This window comes from Maylandia zebra, linkage group LG16 (assembly GCF_041146795.1).
Source record: "Maylandia zebra isolate NMK-2024a linkage group LG16, Mzebra_GT3a, whole genome shotgun sequence".
In the NCBI taxonomy this organism is placed as follows: domain Eukaryota; kingdom Metazoa; phylum Chordata; class Actinopteri; order Cichliformes; family Cichlidae; genus Maylandia; species Maylandia zebra.
Window position 1 is genome coordinate 30463483 of NC_135182.1, and position 17126 is coordinate 30480608.

The window sequence follows — 17126 nt, forward strand, 5'->3', positions numbered from 1 at the left end:
CCCCTCGTCGATAGGATTCCCGAGGCAATTCAACAACTCCGGTTAACGTTTGGTTATTTAAACCACAAAGTCTACAAACCCAAGGTGATGGGAATTTGCACGTATCACGTGTCTTTGTTTTAATTGATGGTATCTGAAAGCACCATTGAGGTGTCCTTTAAGTGTGCTGTGAGTCACCTCCTGCCATGATTAGCTTTCCCAGTATTTTACCTTCATTCACTGATGTATTGTTTGATTTATTTTGCCCAGCAGCGTTAGGTTTTTGGTATTTTACGTCAATGGAAAAAAAGCACATCTCTGATCTGTACAGTAGCACTAACTGTGTGAGCACAGTGTGGATGACTGATTGTTGTTTATGGGAAACAGTTGATTCTTCATTGCATTGTGCTGAATCGCTTCCTGGCCTGGTCATGTAAAAAAATAAAATGGTCTGTATTTGTATAGCGCTTTACTTGGTCCTAAGGACCCCAAAGTGCTTTACACTATACACAATCATCCACCCATTCACACACACATTCACACACTGGTGATGGCAAGCTACAGTGTAGCCACAGCTGCCCTGGGGCGGACTGACAGAGGCGTGTAAACTAAAGAAACAAAAGAATACCCAGACACTGAATGAGCGGGTGGGTTTTAACCTACTGCAACGGTTTCCACAGCAGGAGGATGCTGGCAGTGAGAATGAAAGTCCAAAAATCAAAAAATAGGTGGTGGGAATACACGGTGAGGCAGACAGCAAGACGAGCGATCAAAAGGAGAGCAGGCAGAGGTCGTTCACACCAAGATAAGTGCAGAATGATCCACAGGACAAAGAAGCTGAGAGGATTTAAATGAACGAGTGATTGAGGGAGAGGAAGCAGGTGTGGAGGACAGCACAGGTGAGCCTGATCAGGCCGGGATGGACGATTACCAAACAGAGGAAGTAAAACCGATAACGCAAAATAAAACAGGAGAATCCAGAACCACGATAGGCGTTTGTCATTTGCTGCCTACGCTTCGCCTGAGGTGGAAAACTGAGTCACCACGAAACCAGAAGCTACGCAGATTTTGGTGTAATATGATGAAAAACCAGTGATGAAGGAAACGCAGCCAAAATAAAACTGAAACTTATGTTAATGACTGAAAGGTTTTTCTCAGAGAGTTTTCCATCTATTTTCTATGTCACAATAAAACTGTAGCTCAAAGCAAGGCGTCCAGTCGATGTATGTTCACTAAACGATTGATTATTAGACCAAAAAACATCTGAAATAACAGATAACATTGGGGATTAGGACTAAAGGAGAATATGAAGACTAAACGTTAGCTTCTCTTTGTGCTCAGTGCATTTCCTTCCTTCCTTTACATTGGTAAAGCAGTGTGCACTGTCACCTCACAGCAAGAGCGTCCTGGGTTTGAATCCGGCCGGCTGAGGCCTTTCAGTGTGGACTCTGACATCCAGAAACATGCATATCGGGTTACGTGCTGAATGTGAACTGAACTGATTGAACTGTCCAGGGTGTACTCCGCCTGTCACCCTGCAGCCCTGTGACCCTGAATTGGATGAAGGCTTAAAAAAATCGATGGATGGGAAGATTGAATAAAATAAAAACCTCTTAGCTTTACGTCCCACACAAGTTTGTGCTGATCACCATACACACAGGCTGTGATGCGAGATGTATAGATCCCCCTCTCCCTGGCCTCCACCTCCAGCCGTGTCCCTGCAGACCTCTGGTGTTTGAACATAAACATACTGTGGGCTCGTTATCTGATTTTTGCTGTAACAACTGATGACTGTGGCATTTTTGTTGGCTTGAAGCCTCACTTTTGATCAGTGCAGTGTGGGTCCTGGAGTCACAGCAGGGAGTAAATGAAAAACATGCAGTGAAGCTATGTGGAATATGATTTTTGTAGAGACGCTGACCTTTAGTTAACCAAAAATTAGTGTATAAATCATGGGAGTGTGGCGTGAAGTGTTTTTTGGAGTGCAGACCAGATTAGTGAAGCTTTAGATAACTTTAGGAATTTAATTATTTTATTTGTACAACATTTTCTGGAACTGCAGCCAAACTGTTGTCTAGAGAAGAAGAAATAAGCCATGAGCTTTGGTGGAAGATAAATTCCAGTAAATCTGCATTGGTATCGTGTTTAAGCTTCAGTGTAATTACACTGTTCGACAGAGCGAAGCTGAGAAAGAGCTGAATCATTCCCCGAATTTAAAAACCAGTTAAAATGATGAAGAATCTGTAATAAATAGCTCTGCATCAAAGACTGAAGACTGACTGTTTGCTGCAGAATCAAATTGGAGACCGGGGGACGACAGAATGGTTACAGCACTTCTTCAGCATCAAGGACGCATAAAAAAATAGCTTAGTGCTAAAAATATCTCACCCAAGGACTATTTATGGGATGAAAGCAGAGAGGGATGCATAAAATTTCCATGTTTACCAGATAAATTACAGTCCTATACTGCCGTGAAGGAGACGGAGCCGTGAAAGGTTCAGCGAATAAGTAATATAGCATCACCTGTTTATGTTTTTTTTAGCTTCACGCACATTCGATTTCTCAGATGAATGAAACAGATCTTCCAGTTTGCTTTCTGTCAGTATATAAAAATAATGCTGTTTAATGCACAAAGGCGTAAAAGGTCTGAGTTGCCAGCTTGCACTTCCAGTCACCGGACTGGCTCGCAGCTCTATCAGCAGGATGTGATTTTAGGGGAGAAGTATGCCTTCATTCAGTACCCAGGGGGCACTTTGAGCGAGCGCCTGTCCTAATTCATTCCTACATCAATGCCAGAGGCTGAACCGCTGCCTTGATTATACCAATTTACCCTCCCACCCGCCCAAAAGGAAGACATGTAATTACCCTATTTACACTGGAGAGCTTTCCTCTCCGAGAGCAGCCAAAGTAAACACACTCGAGCTTTGTTTCTTCTTCTGCATCAGATGACAATAAATGTCAAACTGTTTGTCTCTGTGACACAAAGGCAGAGAAATGTGATCAGCTCTGGGTGCATGAGGAGATGAAGTACTCTAATGCGCATGTGCTATCTAACTTTGGCTGCTGTGGCACAATCAGATTACAGCTGTGCTTGCTTTACAGGTAACTTGATTTACTTTAAAGTCGTTACCCTCACAGTGCTGTTTGTTTTTATTTAACCTGTCTTTATTTAGAAACCTTTCCCTCGTCTCCACTGAATAAAGTCTGTCTTCAGAGGATGTTTAATGCATGGCTAAGGGACAAAAGGAAAACCACAGACAGGACCTTTTTCCATCATCACAATCTTCCTAAAAAACAGATGTGATGAGGTGGGATGGGTCACAGATAATCCTCCATTCTACCTTAGCAAGACTACCCCGGGTATTTTATTTCTACTTCTTACATTTTAACATAAATATCTGTACTTTCTGCTTTTTACATTTTCAAAACAGACTTGTTACTTTAGGTTCCGCAGTTTTCATTTATAGCGTTTTGGGGGGTTAAAGTGGGCCAGAAAGGCGTGCAGGTGTCTGTATGTTGTGAGCATCTAGGTAGAGCTCCAGAAGAGGAATTAGCATTTTACACGGCATAATGTTCCTATCAGCTCAACAAACATGCAAACATGTTTGTGTGCACTTTGTCACACAGTGTGTTGCTAGCTAAAGGTCCAGCTGCTGTATTTTACGGGGAGAGAAAAGAAAGAAAAGAGTTAACTTCGCTAAGAAATGGAGAAAGACAAGAAAGACAGAACTGGAGACGAAGAAGAGAGGTCGGATTAAAAGATGCAGACTGTTCAGTGACACTTGATAGTCTGCAGATTATATTTAATATCATAATTTTAATCACATATTGGACTTATATATAATGTGTTTTGATAAATCATATATTTTAATTTTATATAACGTCCTGCAAAACAAACTAAGCTATTCTAACTTTGTGATATTCAAATGTTGGATAAAAATACTGGCTAGTTTTGTCCAGGATAAACAGGTAAGCTTGCATTAATGTGGTGAATTCACAGCACAGCATTGTGTGCACAGTGGCTGTGGTGCTCATGGTCAGAGTTAGGTTACATTAAGTGTAGCAGAGATGAATTTGTATTTAAGATATGATGCTTTCAGTTTTCACTTTATATGAACTGTATCATTTGAATTCAGTTGTGTAAATCCACTCAGGTCAGCTGATCACAGCCTGTACACTATGAAAATCTACTGAAGCTCATATTAGGAATTAATTTGAGCCATTACTATTTTGGTAAATGCACTGGGTCTTATATAGTGCTTATGTAAGTGCTTCTATCTAACATTCACACACATTCATACTCCCATGGATACATCAAAGAGCAACCTTGGGTTGGTTTCTTGCCCCAGGATAGTTGGCATACAGATTAGTAGGTGACCTGCTCAACAACCTAGCCCACGCTGAGTCACTACACAGGTCTCAGTGTTCTCCCACTTGCCAAGTCTCACTTTTAACCTCTGATTGTACTAATTTTTCTGTTTAGCTGTGGAGGCAACCTGTAGGCAACAGAATATATATATGAATTCTCTTTTACTCCTTGTGTCCTATATAACAAATTGAAACTGAGTCTTGTGCCTCAGGGAGCTACTTTTTACTTTCTTACTTTGAGTACATTTCAGGGCCACTACTTTTTTCATTTTTACTTGAGTAAAGAATTCAAATCAGTACTTCAGCTTTTACTGGAGTATTTTTTAACACTAGTATCTGTACTTCTACTTAAATCCCGAATGTCTGTACTTTGCACCCTGCCAGAGAGTCACAAATACACAACAGCGGCAGAACCGATGAAAAGTTTTACAGTTTTACTGGTGTTTACGTTTCCTGCCACCATCTTGGATTTTTAACTTTGGTTTAGTGAAGCATGGTGGCACGGTGGTTAGCACTGTTGCCGCACAGCAAGAAGGTCCTGAGTTCAATTCCACCATCAGGCCGGGGTCTTTCTGTGTGGAGTTTGCATGTTCTCCCCGTGTTTGCGTGGGTTCCCTCCGGGTACTCCGGCTTCCTCCCACCGTCCAAAGACATGCAGCTTGTGGGGATAGGTTAATTGGATAAATTGCCACTAGGTGTGAATGTGAGTGCAAATGGTTGTCTGTCCCTGTGTGTGTTGGCCCTGCGACAGACTGGTGACCTGTCCAGGGTTAACCCCGCCTCTCGCCCTATGACAGCTGGGATAGGCTCCAGTGCCCCCCGCGACCCTGAAAAGGATAAGCGGAAGTGAATGGATGGATGGTTTGGTGAAGCAGCTCTGACTTTTCATGTATTAAACCCAAGTTTTGGGGCATTTCAGATTAAATTTCGGATTTACAACTCATTCTGGAATCCACATTTTTGCAACCACAACTATCGCCCTCTGGTGGCCTTCAGCTAGAATTTAAGGTTTAAGACACCTCTGCATTGGCTTTATGTTACTGGAAGCTACAGCCACATTTATAAGGAACCTTTATTGTCATGTCATGCTACAAGTTTTATGAGGAAAACACAAACATAAAGACAAAGTATGGAACCAGAAATGGACATATTTGGATAAGAGGATAGAGGGCTACACTATCAGCTGTCTTGGTTAGCAGATGTGCTCCACAGATACACATCTGCTAATTAGTGCTAAGCAACATCTGAAGGTAAACCTAGGATTCTACTCACTAAAACTGAAGTATGGGGTTCTTGCATGGCCTTTTAGTACAATTAACCACCCAGCAGACTACATTATTTCTTCGATAATCCATTAAAATGCTCTGGAAGGCACTAAGAGCACAAATAAGATGAATAAATCCAGTTCAGTGATTTAACAGAGATTAAATCTAAACAAACTGACCACACCCCAAATTTAAGCTTTAACAATATCCAGATGGATGAGCTATTTAAAAAGAACAGTTTTACAGCAGCTGGATTTTTCTGCTGTGAAGTTGGACATTTTAAGCCCATGAAGGCATCCTGATTTCAGTATAACTGGATAAATTGTGTTCTTCTCTTTTTTTGGTCACTGAGACAAAAATAGTATTTTTTGTGTTACACATGCACTTTTATATTGTGTTCAAATCGCAGCATTGTTTTTTTAATTTGCAGCAGATTTCTAAATCCAGATGTAATAAAAGGTCTAACAGTTGGGTGGGTAATTTTGAAGTGCTTTTTTAGATTACTGTGCATTCTTGCTACCCGAATACTCTTGTGCCCACCCTCAGCTCTTTATATCTCTGTCGTGAGGGGAAGTCTCTATTAAACCCCTGCTGAGACCCATGAATTGAAACTTCCCGCTGTTTGTACCGAGTGAAAACAAAACTGACCTCTGTTGGTGACTCTTAAAGTGCTTTGAGAGCTCAGAAAAGCACTATGAGAACCAGTCTATTTACCATTTGTTGCGTTGGTACAATGATGCACTCTCGGCCAAAGAACTGCATGTCACTCTGTGTATTAACAGAAGGAGTCTAATAATAGACGCCCTGCAGGATATAATCGGTCTATAATGATGTCAACTCATAGCTTCCTCTTGTAGTATAAGTTAATACTAGGTGCACTTAGTATTTTATACGTGTTTTATTTTTATTAGAAGTTTGGACACTGTGAACAGAATCATAAACCTGTATTTTATTTATAATAGAACAGAGAAAACATATCAAGTGTTTAAACTAAGACATTTTACTGTTGTATGAATAATATGAGTTCATTTTGAATTTGATGGCAATAAGACATCTTATCAACGTTGGAACAGGGGCAACAGAAGGCTGGAAAAGTAAGTGGTACTAAAAAGAAACAGCTGAAGGGACTTTTTGGGGCAGAAGTTCACCAATCTGCAAAAAGCTGTTTGCAAATTGTGGAACAATTTCAGAATGATTTGCACTTTTGTGACAGCCTCCTCATTGGTGGGTAAAATACATACTGGTCCTGAGTGAGGGGCTGGTGAGTGAGGTGTCAGAGCTAAAGATGCTGAGAGTTTCACACATCAGACTACATGAGAGAGACAGCTCAGGTCGAGCATAGGCAAAGTTAGAGGGACAAGGCTGAGATGATTTGGACATGTGCAGAGAAGGGAGAGTGAATATATTGGATAATGCAGGGCAGGAGGAAAACAGGAAAATCTCAGAGGTGGTTCATGGATGTAGATGTAGATATGAAGGCGGAATAGAGAGGGTTGGACACTCTAAGGGAGCAGCTGGAAGAAGAAGATGAATGAAAAAATAAAAGCCAGTCTTGATGATCGTGACCTCACAGTGGAGAGGTTTGTAGCTGAGAGTGAAGAGGCTGGGATGAGAATTAACACCTTAAAGTCACAGCTGGAAAATGGACAGCAGTGAAGAGTAGCTGCTGCTCCGAACTGAGTTTAAGTCAGGGGTGCCTCCAGAATTTTTTCCATCAGGGTGCCCCCCCCCCCCCCCCCCCCGGGCCCCCTTTGGTGGCGCCCCTGGTTTAAGTATGAGGAGAGTGAAGCAGGAGACTCATCGACTGCTGTGGCATCAGCAGGTATGTGGAAGCTGTGCTGGTCTGTAGTGGTGAAAGTAAAACTCTCGATTTACTGGTTGTTCTACATTTCTACTCTCAGGCCGCGAGCTCCTGTGGATACTTGAGGTGGAAATGAGCTTCTTCAGAAATGTGTCTGGGCTCTCCCTTAGAGAGGTGATGGTGAGCAACTTGGTCATTTGGGAGGCGCTCAAAGTAGAAACGGCTACTCCTCCAAATCAAAAGGAACCATTTGTGGTAGTTCAGACATCTGAGCCGGATATGGATGCCTCTTAGATGATGTGTTTTAGACATATTCTACTGGGAGGAGGCCCCTGGAGTAGATCCAGGACATGCTGGAGAGATTACATCTCTTGGCTGGCACGGGAATGTGTCAGTGTGTCCCTGGATGAGGTTAAGGAGGCGGCTGAGGAGAGGGATGGATGGATGATCATAACGGTTCAAATAAAAAGGGGGTTTAATACAACATCAAATAAAAGGCACAAAAGTAGATAATTGCTTTTAAAATTTGTCTTGAATATGAATTCATTCATGCAAATAGTTTTGGCTTATTTTCTTGACCTTTCCCCCCCCCCCCCCCCTCCCCCACATTTAAACTGTGGCAGTTTTGGTCCTCCATATACACAGCTCACTCCTCATCTTTTATTCTGGTGTTTACGCTCAGAAACAAACAGAAATAAAGATAAAATATCATAAATCGGGATCACATGTCATTCTGCACCACGTTTGTTTAACATGTATGTTGCATGACTCTGAGCTCAGGACAAAAGTCACATGATTCCTTCAGAGATGTCATGTGACTCCAGATTACTGAGGAAAATGAGTGAAGAGCTCCATCTGCTGGACAGCTATTGAAAAACATGCTTATGTTTCTGTTTTTTCTCATATAAAATTAATATTCCTGTCCTGTATTCCTCGCCTATGGTTGCTCACATGTATGTCTGCAATACTTCAACACCAAACTATGGATGAACTGGTCACTCTGTAACACTCTGGTTTGGAGATGTGAAATATGTTTCAGATATTTGGAGTTATATATTTAAATATTTTGTGAAAAATCACTTAAATCAGATTCTTCTATAATGTTAAGAAACAAAAACATCGAGCTGGACCACATGAAGCTTACATTTGTTAAATTAGTGTGCGTTACCTAGAAAAGCCACAAGGGGGCGCCAGTGTTCGGCAGCCTCGCCTCTGTCAGTGCGCCCCAGGGTGGCTGTGGCTACAATGTAGCTTGCCATCACCAGTGTGTGAATGTGTGTGTGAATGGGTGGATGACTGGATATGTAAAGCGCTTTGGGGTCCTCAGGGACTGAGTAAAGCGCTATATAAATACAGGCCATTTACCATTTACCATTTATACAGCTATTTTATGGCACCATAATGAAGCTGTTTTAGAATTATTACAGTATCACAAGACAGAATCTACAGGGGGGAAAGTGTTTCTGAATAAAGTGCAAGTAAAAAATGAACCTAATAACTTGTAAATCATTTATATTCTATAGTTAAATAAAAATAAAGTGCAACATTTCAGAAACATTAAGACAGCAGAAGATTTCTCTCTCTGCTGATCTTTAAAAATAAGTATTTTTACAGGCTTCAAATCCATCTTTTTGTTTTCCACTGTTGTTTTAAAAATATAAATTTTAAGCTCCACACTCTCGTGTAACCTCAGTTTATTAAATCACACGTTTCTGTCCAGCCGACCTTCTCAGGGTAAAAAGAAAAAAGGGTGCACCTCTGAACCAGTTCTGTTTCCCGCTGCTGTGACATGAGGAGTGAAGCTGTTGCTCTTCACAGTTCAAAGAATAATAAAGCTGCCCTGACGATGGTGCCTCAGCACCCTCAAAACCTTCATAATTAATTAAGAGTATAAATTATAAACACTCATGTGCTGTCCAGCTTTTTTTTTTAAATAAAATAAAATAAAGCAGAGCTTCAAGGTGTATTTTTCACAGCACAGATCACAGCATTCATCAACATGATCTGACCCAACCAACTTCTGTGATTCTTCATTGTCAGACTTTTTCTCTGCTGCTTTGTCGCATTTTTAAAAATAATTTTTAAATATGCAAAAACAAGAAATACGTTTGAGCAGTCCTCAGGAATAGTTTTCCAGGCTTCTCGAAGGAAATTCAAAGGTCTTCTTTGGATGTTTCAGCTTTTTATTCTGTTGTCTGTCAGGATGATCCCACAGTGCTTCAATAATTTTAAAGTTGTGCTGTAAAGCTGTTGTCAATCAAACTGAAACTAAAAAAGAAAAGAAACGAACAAACAAACAAACAATCTTTGAAAGAGCTTCTGAAACCTGAAAAACTGTTGCTCAAGAGGACTTGGGCGCACAAGATAAAGAAATGAGGGATGGGTCAAGACTTTTGCGCAGTACTGTATGTAAAGTAAATCACAACAGCTAAACTGTAAATCAAAAAGAGATTTTAGGACTGTTTCCTTTGGATTTTGTGTCAGAAGAAATTTATATTCCCATTCTTCTTTAAGAAAATAAAGAAGAGAAAGTTGTCCTCCATGTGATTCTTTCAGCAACAACATTTTTTCAAGTCTTTGGCCTAAATGTCCTGAAACATTTCAAACCTCAGTTATCCTGCTGCGCATCCACTCAGCAATCACCACTAGATGGCAGCCTTGAGTCAAACTTCACCATGTTTGCCAGTTTCCCTCAAATGCTGATTTATATCCCGAAGGCCTGAAAAACCTTGATTAACATTTTAAGAGACCAGTCCCGTCATATTAGTTCACTTAAGACCAGTTCCTCCTTCGCATGCTTTAATGGGTTTGTCCGTGACTTTGTATGAAAACAGTGAAAACCCTCCATCTTTATTCTCTGATTTTACAAGCTCCTGCTGGCTACAGGAAAAACAAACTGTGACTGCAATTCATTCTTTAAAAGAACAACACTAATGGGAGGAATAATTAGAGGAGAGCCATTAGTTTTTTGACTTTTTGTAGTGGCCCTGTTTTGACTCACATTCTGATTCTCTAAAAGTCTGCAGTTTTAATGGAGGCAGTGCTCTTATGCTTTTGTCCGCTTGTATAAATCTTTTCCACACAGGACATTTTGAGACTTTACAAAAAGAAAAGCACAAACTCACTTTAGCTGATAGATGTGTTTGATGTGTTTCTAAAACACACATTCGATTTTTCCATTTTAACAATTCGACACATCTGCTTTGTTACAGTTGTTTGTTACTTTATCCACTCATCGTGGGCATGAATAGTAATTTGGGGCTTTTTCCAGGCTGGAATGATTGTGCAGCAAACATCTTTAATGACTTTGAAAGACGAGAATTGGGTGCACAACTTTGAATATATGTAGGATTTTCTCTAAATGATAATTGCCCATTAATATTTGGTTAAACTTCAGCACATTGCACCTTGACCAGATACTTTTGTTGGCATCAACGAGCTTCTGGCATTGTTCTCGCTCGATCACTGGTTTCCTGGCACAGGATCCCTTCACCCCCCCTCTCCCCTCTTCCTGCTAAAGGGGAGTTCTTCCTCCCCGCACTCACTAAATGCTGCTCATGAGGAAGGAAAACCTGCTGCTTGGTGATGTTTCCTCTCTGATATTTTAGTGTCTTCACTTTGCAACGTAAAGCACCTTGATGTGACCTTTCTTCTGAATTTTTGCTTTATAAATAAAACTGAATTGAATTCAAGCAAACTTAACAAACCACCCTTTAAAAGTGAAAAAATCTCCATTTAATGTAGATGGGCACATATCAGTGCACACGACACGGGTCAGGTAAAAAAAGGCATGAACATTTATGTGCAGAAACATATTAATAACACCCTGCATTACTCTTCTTCTTCCATGTTTTTATTGGAATGCTAACAAACGTGTGAATCTAAATATTCAGGGCGATGATGCCTCATGCATGTCCATATTCTTCTGCTGGATTCTCTTCTGCACTGCAGCACTGCATGGTGGAGGACTGCTGATGCAGTCTGATTGGTAAAGTGAGTCACAGTGAGCCAAACCTGTGGCTTGAGGCTTCCACTCATGCAGAAAAATAAAAATAAACCCACTCAGCCAAACTGATTATTTCTGTAATAGCCTGGAAACTGTTATCATTATGCTTAGCTTCCTCATATGGCTGCTTAGACTGACTGACACTAAAGAAGAAATGAACTTTTCTAGATGGAAAATTCCCATGAAGTTGATGCAAAACGAGACAAACAAACAAACTGGAAATCCACTTATTTATGCCAGGTTTATTAGAGCTATGAGTGCTGCTGACACGAATATTGGCCACGCTTACTGTAAGTGTTAAATTCTCCCGGCCAGCAGCTTTTTTTCATTTGAATACCATCCAGACAGGTAAACACCCAAAGGAGCAGCCATGAGGTATTATAGTCATTATAATATTTACAACACCTGAACTTTTGCTACCATGACAACATGCTTTTTCTTCTTCTTTTTTCAACATGCACAGTACATGGGTTTGACATGACAGATTACCCCGAGGCCCTGTTTTAAATGTCATGAGTAGGAAGTCCAGCTCACAACCTATCAGCTGTGGGGCAAACAGGGATGAATAATTTAAAACTACAGTGTGTAAGCTGAACAAAGGAGAAATGGGGGGGGGGTGGGGTTGATGTTCAGTGGGATTATAGTATGTGAGATTAACAACAAGCTAACTGTGTTTACTCCTTTGCCCTGCAGCTACACCATCAAGACTGATCTGTGATAATAATCCCCAGCTGGAGAACAAACAACATCTGGGTGTGGAGAGAAGGGAGAGGGCGAAGCCTCAGCTGGGTGGGCGGCAGATGGTGACACTGCAGCAACACTTCTCCAGGTAGCACAGTCATCACGCTGCACTCACACTACATCCTCTCCTAAGACTGTTTATGAATGTTTTTGAGGGAGATGCACAAAGTGTATGGAGACTGTGTGAGAGTCTAAGAGGGCTTATGGACTACACAAACTATGACGTGGCTTTGTGGGGACTGTCTCACCAGAGATTGCAATAATGGTTTGCCCCAAACGTCCCACTTTGCAGTCTTCTTTGGGCTCCATTTGGGTTTGGTTGACAGTGTTCACTCATGGTAAATGCAGCTGCCTCTGCCATAGGCTGTTCATATAACATTTACTAGCAGTGCAACCGCTCTTTCAGTGCCATAAGTATTCCACACTGTGCCTAAATTTATCTGCTATCATATCATATGTGGCTGTCTCAACTTAGCCATAGCTTTCAGGTATGATGTGACATTTTGGGCCACATCTAGCCCCCAAAAAACTAATCACTGACCATTTGTTGACTCTGGCGTCTCCTCCCAGAGGCAGCCGCATACCAGATGACCAAACCACCTCAGCTGACACAAAGAAACACCAGTTCTGCTCTGAGAGCCATCTGGATCTCCAAGGCTCACCCTATCTCTAAGACTGAGCCCAGCAACCCTACAGAAGAAACTTATTTTGTCTGTTTGTATTCATCCTCCTGGAGCAACTCTAAAGTTTTTGCATGGAAGAAAGAAGTCTGGAATACTCTGCTTAGCCTGTTGCCACCACCTTCTGACTTTAGACAAGTGATGGATGGATGGATGGATGGATGGATGGATATGACTCAGGATAAATATGGCTGTCTTAATCCAGCCACAGTTCCACATTGTATTGTCTAAGTATCTGAAGTGTTGTAACATCTGAGCCACTACTGCTTCAATTTGAAACCACGTCATGACTTTTGACCACATCTGGCTCATCCAACAGCTGTCATGACCCATATCGAGCACGGCTCATGACTTTTGGGAGAGCCAAAAGTAGGCCTGAATAGGCCCAAATGTGGTGGTCTTGACAGCAACATCATTACATCCATATATTGCCTACTGCTTATCTGGCTAACAGAAGCTAGCTTGTTTTTTCAAGATTTCTTTTTTTAGAGGAACTGCACATGTGACCAACAGTGCTGCATTCAAATGCCACCAGTCAGTATCCAGAGCTAGGTGTAGACAATTAGACCCATTAATCATCTACACCTTTATTATATTACATTACAGTGTAATTACTTCAGTGCCATTACATCACCACATAACAAGCCAGTATGTCACTTAGGGTTGCATGAAGTTTTTTTTTTTAAACTTTTCAAAAAGTTTCCCCTCTAACATCGCACCTCATACCTCAGTTTATTAAAATCCATTGGCCACAGCCCATAAAAAACTGTCCAGTTGGGATGCAAACAATCTAAAGCATATCCATCAATGCTCGCCACAGCCCGATGTGACGAACCGCTGGGCTTCTGCGGTGTCGTCCAGCGGTTTCATTAAGGTAAGAGCCCACCGCAGGTCGTCTTTGAAATGAGAAGAATCTACTCAGTTTTAATGGAGTGCCCCACACTAAAAACTCAAACTCATGTCCACTTATTGATCTCCCCTCCTGGCATCTGATAAAGGGGAAATAATAACCAAGCATTATGTCCAGCCAACTGTTAGGCTACTGACGGTGCCCCGTCATCCGAGTTCGATCTGCATATGCTCAGCGAGGTGTGAGATTAGGCCTCCAATATTTGTGACCGTAAGTTAATTCCCTCCCCTGCCAAGCAGAAGATATTTGATCTGCTGCCCAATATTTAGGAAAATTACAGAAGATATTAGCCATTTTTTCACTCTCTCTCTGTCCCTGATAGATAGCAAAGTGTCAGGCAGTTAAAAATTATAAAAAGAAATAAATAATTCTTAAAATCAGAAAATAACAAATGAAGCATTCACTAAATGTCAGGGTTTTAAAAACAGCTTTATTCAGTCTTTTTTTATCTTGTTACACGTCTCATCCAATGCAGTGTTTTGAAATAAATCCTGCCTCTCAGTGTTCTGTTCATTACACTAATTTTGCAGCCTCTTTAAGCTGAGCTGCTAAAGCTCTGCAGGATATTTTCAGTCTCATCTTTTATTTACAAAAACATCTTTATGAGATATTTTCAAAATATCTAAACAGCTTCAATTTCATGCTAGTACATCGATCAATACCTGAAAAAGCTAACTCCAAATCAGGATGATTTGGCTGAGCATCAGCTGGGACAGTTTTTATTTTTCCTCCTTTAAAATGATGTTTCATAAAGATACAAAGCAGTTCACTCAAAGCAGTTTGAATCACAGAATCTTCTGGGATGATTTCTTTTGAGAATAGTTTATTGTTCACACATCTTCACAAAGAATATTTTCAATAATATGAAACAATCCCGATGGATTCCTTAAGGTTCAGGCACCAAAACAACTTGATTAGGTTAAGAAAAAAAAAGCTAGCTTCAAGTTCCACTCCATCTAATATTTGATTAAATTCTTGTGTATTTTTTATATCTCCTATTTTATAAAACAACTCACATGGCATCAAAACTGCTAAATAACACACACATCATCATGTAGTCGATGTAATCCAGCTGCTGACTGACAAACAGAGCCTCTGTGAGAGGATGCCACACTCACACTTAACAGGATAACTCAGTGAGCTGAAGATAAAGACTGTGAGCTTGAGTGTATTACACCAAAGTAGGGAAAGGGGTCATTACTTAAGGGGGAATGTAGGCCATTCATTCATTCATTCATACATTGTTGTGCGTGATAGCTGAGGGTCAGGCTTTGGAAAGTGCAGCCTGTGGCAAAACATCACAAAGCGGCAGCAGCATCATCTGAGGGGTGAAGGAAGAGTCACTGAAGACCAGTATCTGCACGGCTGCTGGAGCAGTGTGACACACGTACTGTAAACACATGCATGACTACACATGTGTGTCAGTGGATGGTGAAATAATAAAAGACAATTTCATCTATCCAGATGTGTAAAGTAACATTTTTAGATTGTTTTTACTCCCATAATTATTCTTAACGCTTTGTTATAAAGTGATAAACTTCTGGTGTTGTAGAATGAAGCCAAATGAAGCACAAGTACCAAAAACTGCAGTTCTTCTACTGCCCAGTGAGTCAGTCCCCATAGAACCCCGTTTTAAAATGTCCAACTTTACAGAAAGAATAAACATGTTTACAACCTGAGACGAAAACATTTTGGTGCCTATGGACAGTTTCACGCTTTTATGACAACTGTACAAGGACTAAGTGTTCGATAACATGTTTTAAATTTAAGGGCGCGGCTGTTTTGACCCACAGGTAGGCACCTATAGCTGCTTTGTTTTTCGTACTCTCATGTTGGCTGGTTTGGATGATTTTTAAGGGCATTAAATAACAAATAATATGGCTTACTTATAATTACTACTACTGTCACACACAGTTGCTAAGCAAGTTCTTGTTTTTAGCATTAGCTAATAACTTAGCATGGCATCCTCATGGCATTGGTCAATATCCTGCATGTGGTACTGGCACATTGCACAAACTTCACCTCCAATCAGTAGCTGGAGTTGAATCTTGGACACAACTGGGTGTTCCAATGATTTCAACAGGAATCAATGGACAATGATTCCAAACACACATATCACACATCAACCTGGTTTTGGAATGGATAAAGCAGGCTAATGTTTAGCTTCTGGAATAACCTTCCCAAATCCTTGATCTCAACCCTGTTGGAAATCTATAGACTGTGTTAGGAAACTAACCAGTTTAAATGGATTCTTCCAATTCTTCCTAGATAAGTAGTCAAATATCCATCCATCCCAAGAGCATTCCATAATACATTCTGAAAAGTGTTGTACGACTAATGGTCACTATCCAAGCACTGCATCATGCATCGTGCTGAAGAGTAGAGCCTCACTACTGCCTAATTCACCCTTGGTCTAAAATTGAAGCCCCAGAAGACAACTTTACAACCAATCGGTGACATCACAGCATCTTTTGAAGTGTAACAATTATAATCTCTGCACAGTTCAAACTCTCAGAATAATTTCTGTCTCTTGACAGCAGCTTAAGTCTGATAATTTATCTGAAGTCACAATAATTTCTGACCTTTGTACCCCCAGTAAATATGGGCTTGCTACTTTAAATCCAAATGATAATTGAAAAGCCTTATAGGTCTTCTGCTGAACTCTTTTATTATGCAGTCTTCTTCAACAGACAACAAAACAATGAGCACCACATTTGTATCAGCCGTTTCAAAAGAATGCAGCTGTAATAAATAGGCGAAGATATTGAGGCTTTTATTATGCAGAGGTCGTATTTCATTGTTATGCTATGTGTGACTGTTGTGGATTGATTTGTAGAGGTAATCGTCAGGAGGAGTCGGTGTATTATACGTCTGAAATCGAGAGTAATGAAATTCTTTAGGAGCTGATTGTGAGAACAGCTACCTCGACAGCTGCTGAATGAAACCAGAGCTTCTTTCTGGTGTATGGACTGACTCCTGTCAAAGAAAAGGTCTATCCAGTGTAACAATCCAACCCTGACTACAGTTTAAAACGGAGGGACTGGGAGTGAAAAGACAAAACAGGAAAATAAAACAGAGTAATATGTTTAAGGAATCCAATCCTGTTTCCTCAGCTCGGTGGGCAGCAGCTCTGAAATGAGGTCTGCTGGACAGTCAGATGTCTCAGCGATGAGTCTGCGATGGCGTGGCATTTACGAGAGCTCGTTATGACAGAGCCAGACAGGGCGAGTGCTTGTTTTTTTGAGAGCACTCAGCTGCACATTATATATTTTGAACACGGCCCACAGAGAGATCCTTAGACCCACTTTCCCTTCAGCGATGGACTGATGACTCGTGCAGCTAGCCTCATTTCAAATGACCAGCGGTCAGTCGGAAT

General features: G+C 40.9%; 1 protein-coding gene across 5 annotated transcripts in view; it reads left to right on the plus strand.

Annotated features, from left to right (window-relative positions):
- Window positions 1-17126, plus strand: part of LOC101477391 (nck-associated protein 5) — a 102640-nt gene that overhangs the window by 7281 nt on the left and 78233 nt on the right. For all 5 annotated transcript variants that reach the window (XM_004559097.3, XM_004559098.3, XM_004559100.3 and 2 more), the window contains exon 2: window positions 12113-12248. In XM_004559097.3, coding sequence (XP_004559154.2) covers window positions 12220-12248 — 29 coding nt within the window. In that variant the 5' untranslated portion in view covers window positions 12113-12219. The remainder of the gene's footprint in view (window positions 1-12112; window positions 12249-17126) is intronic.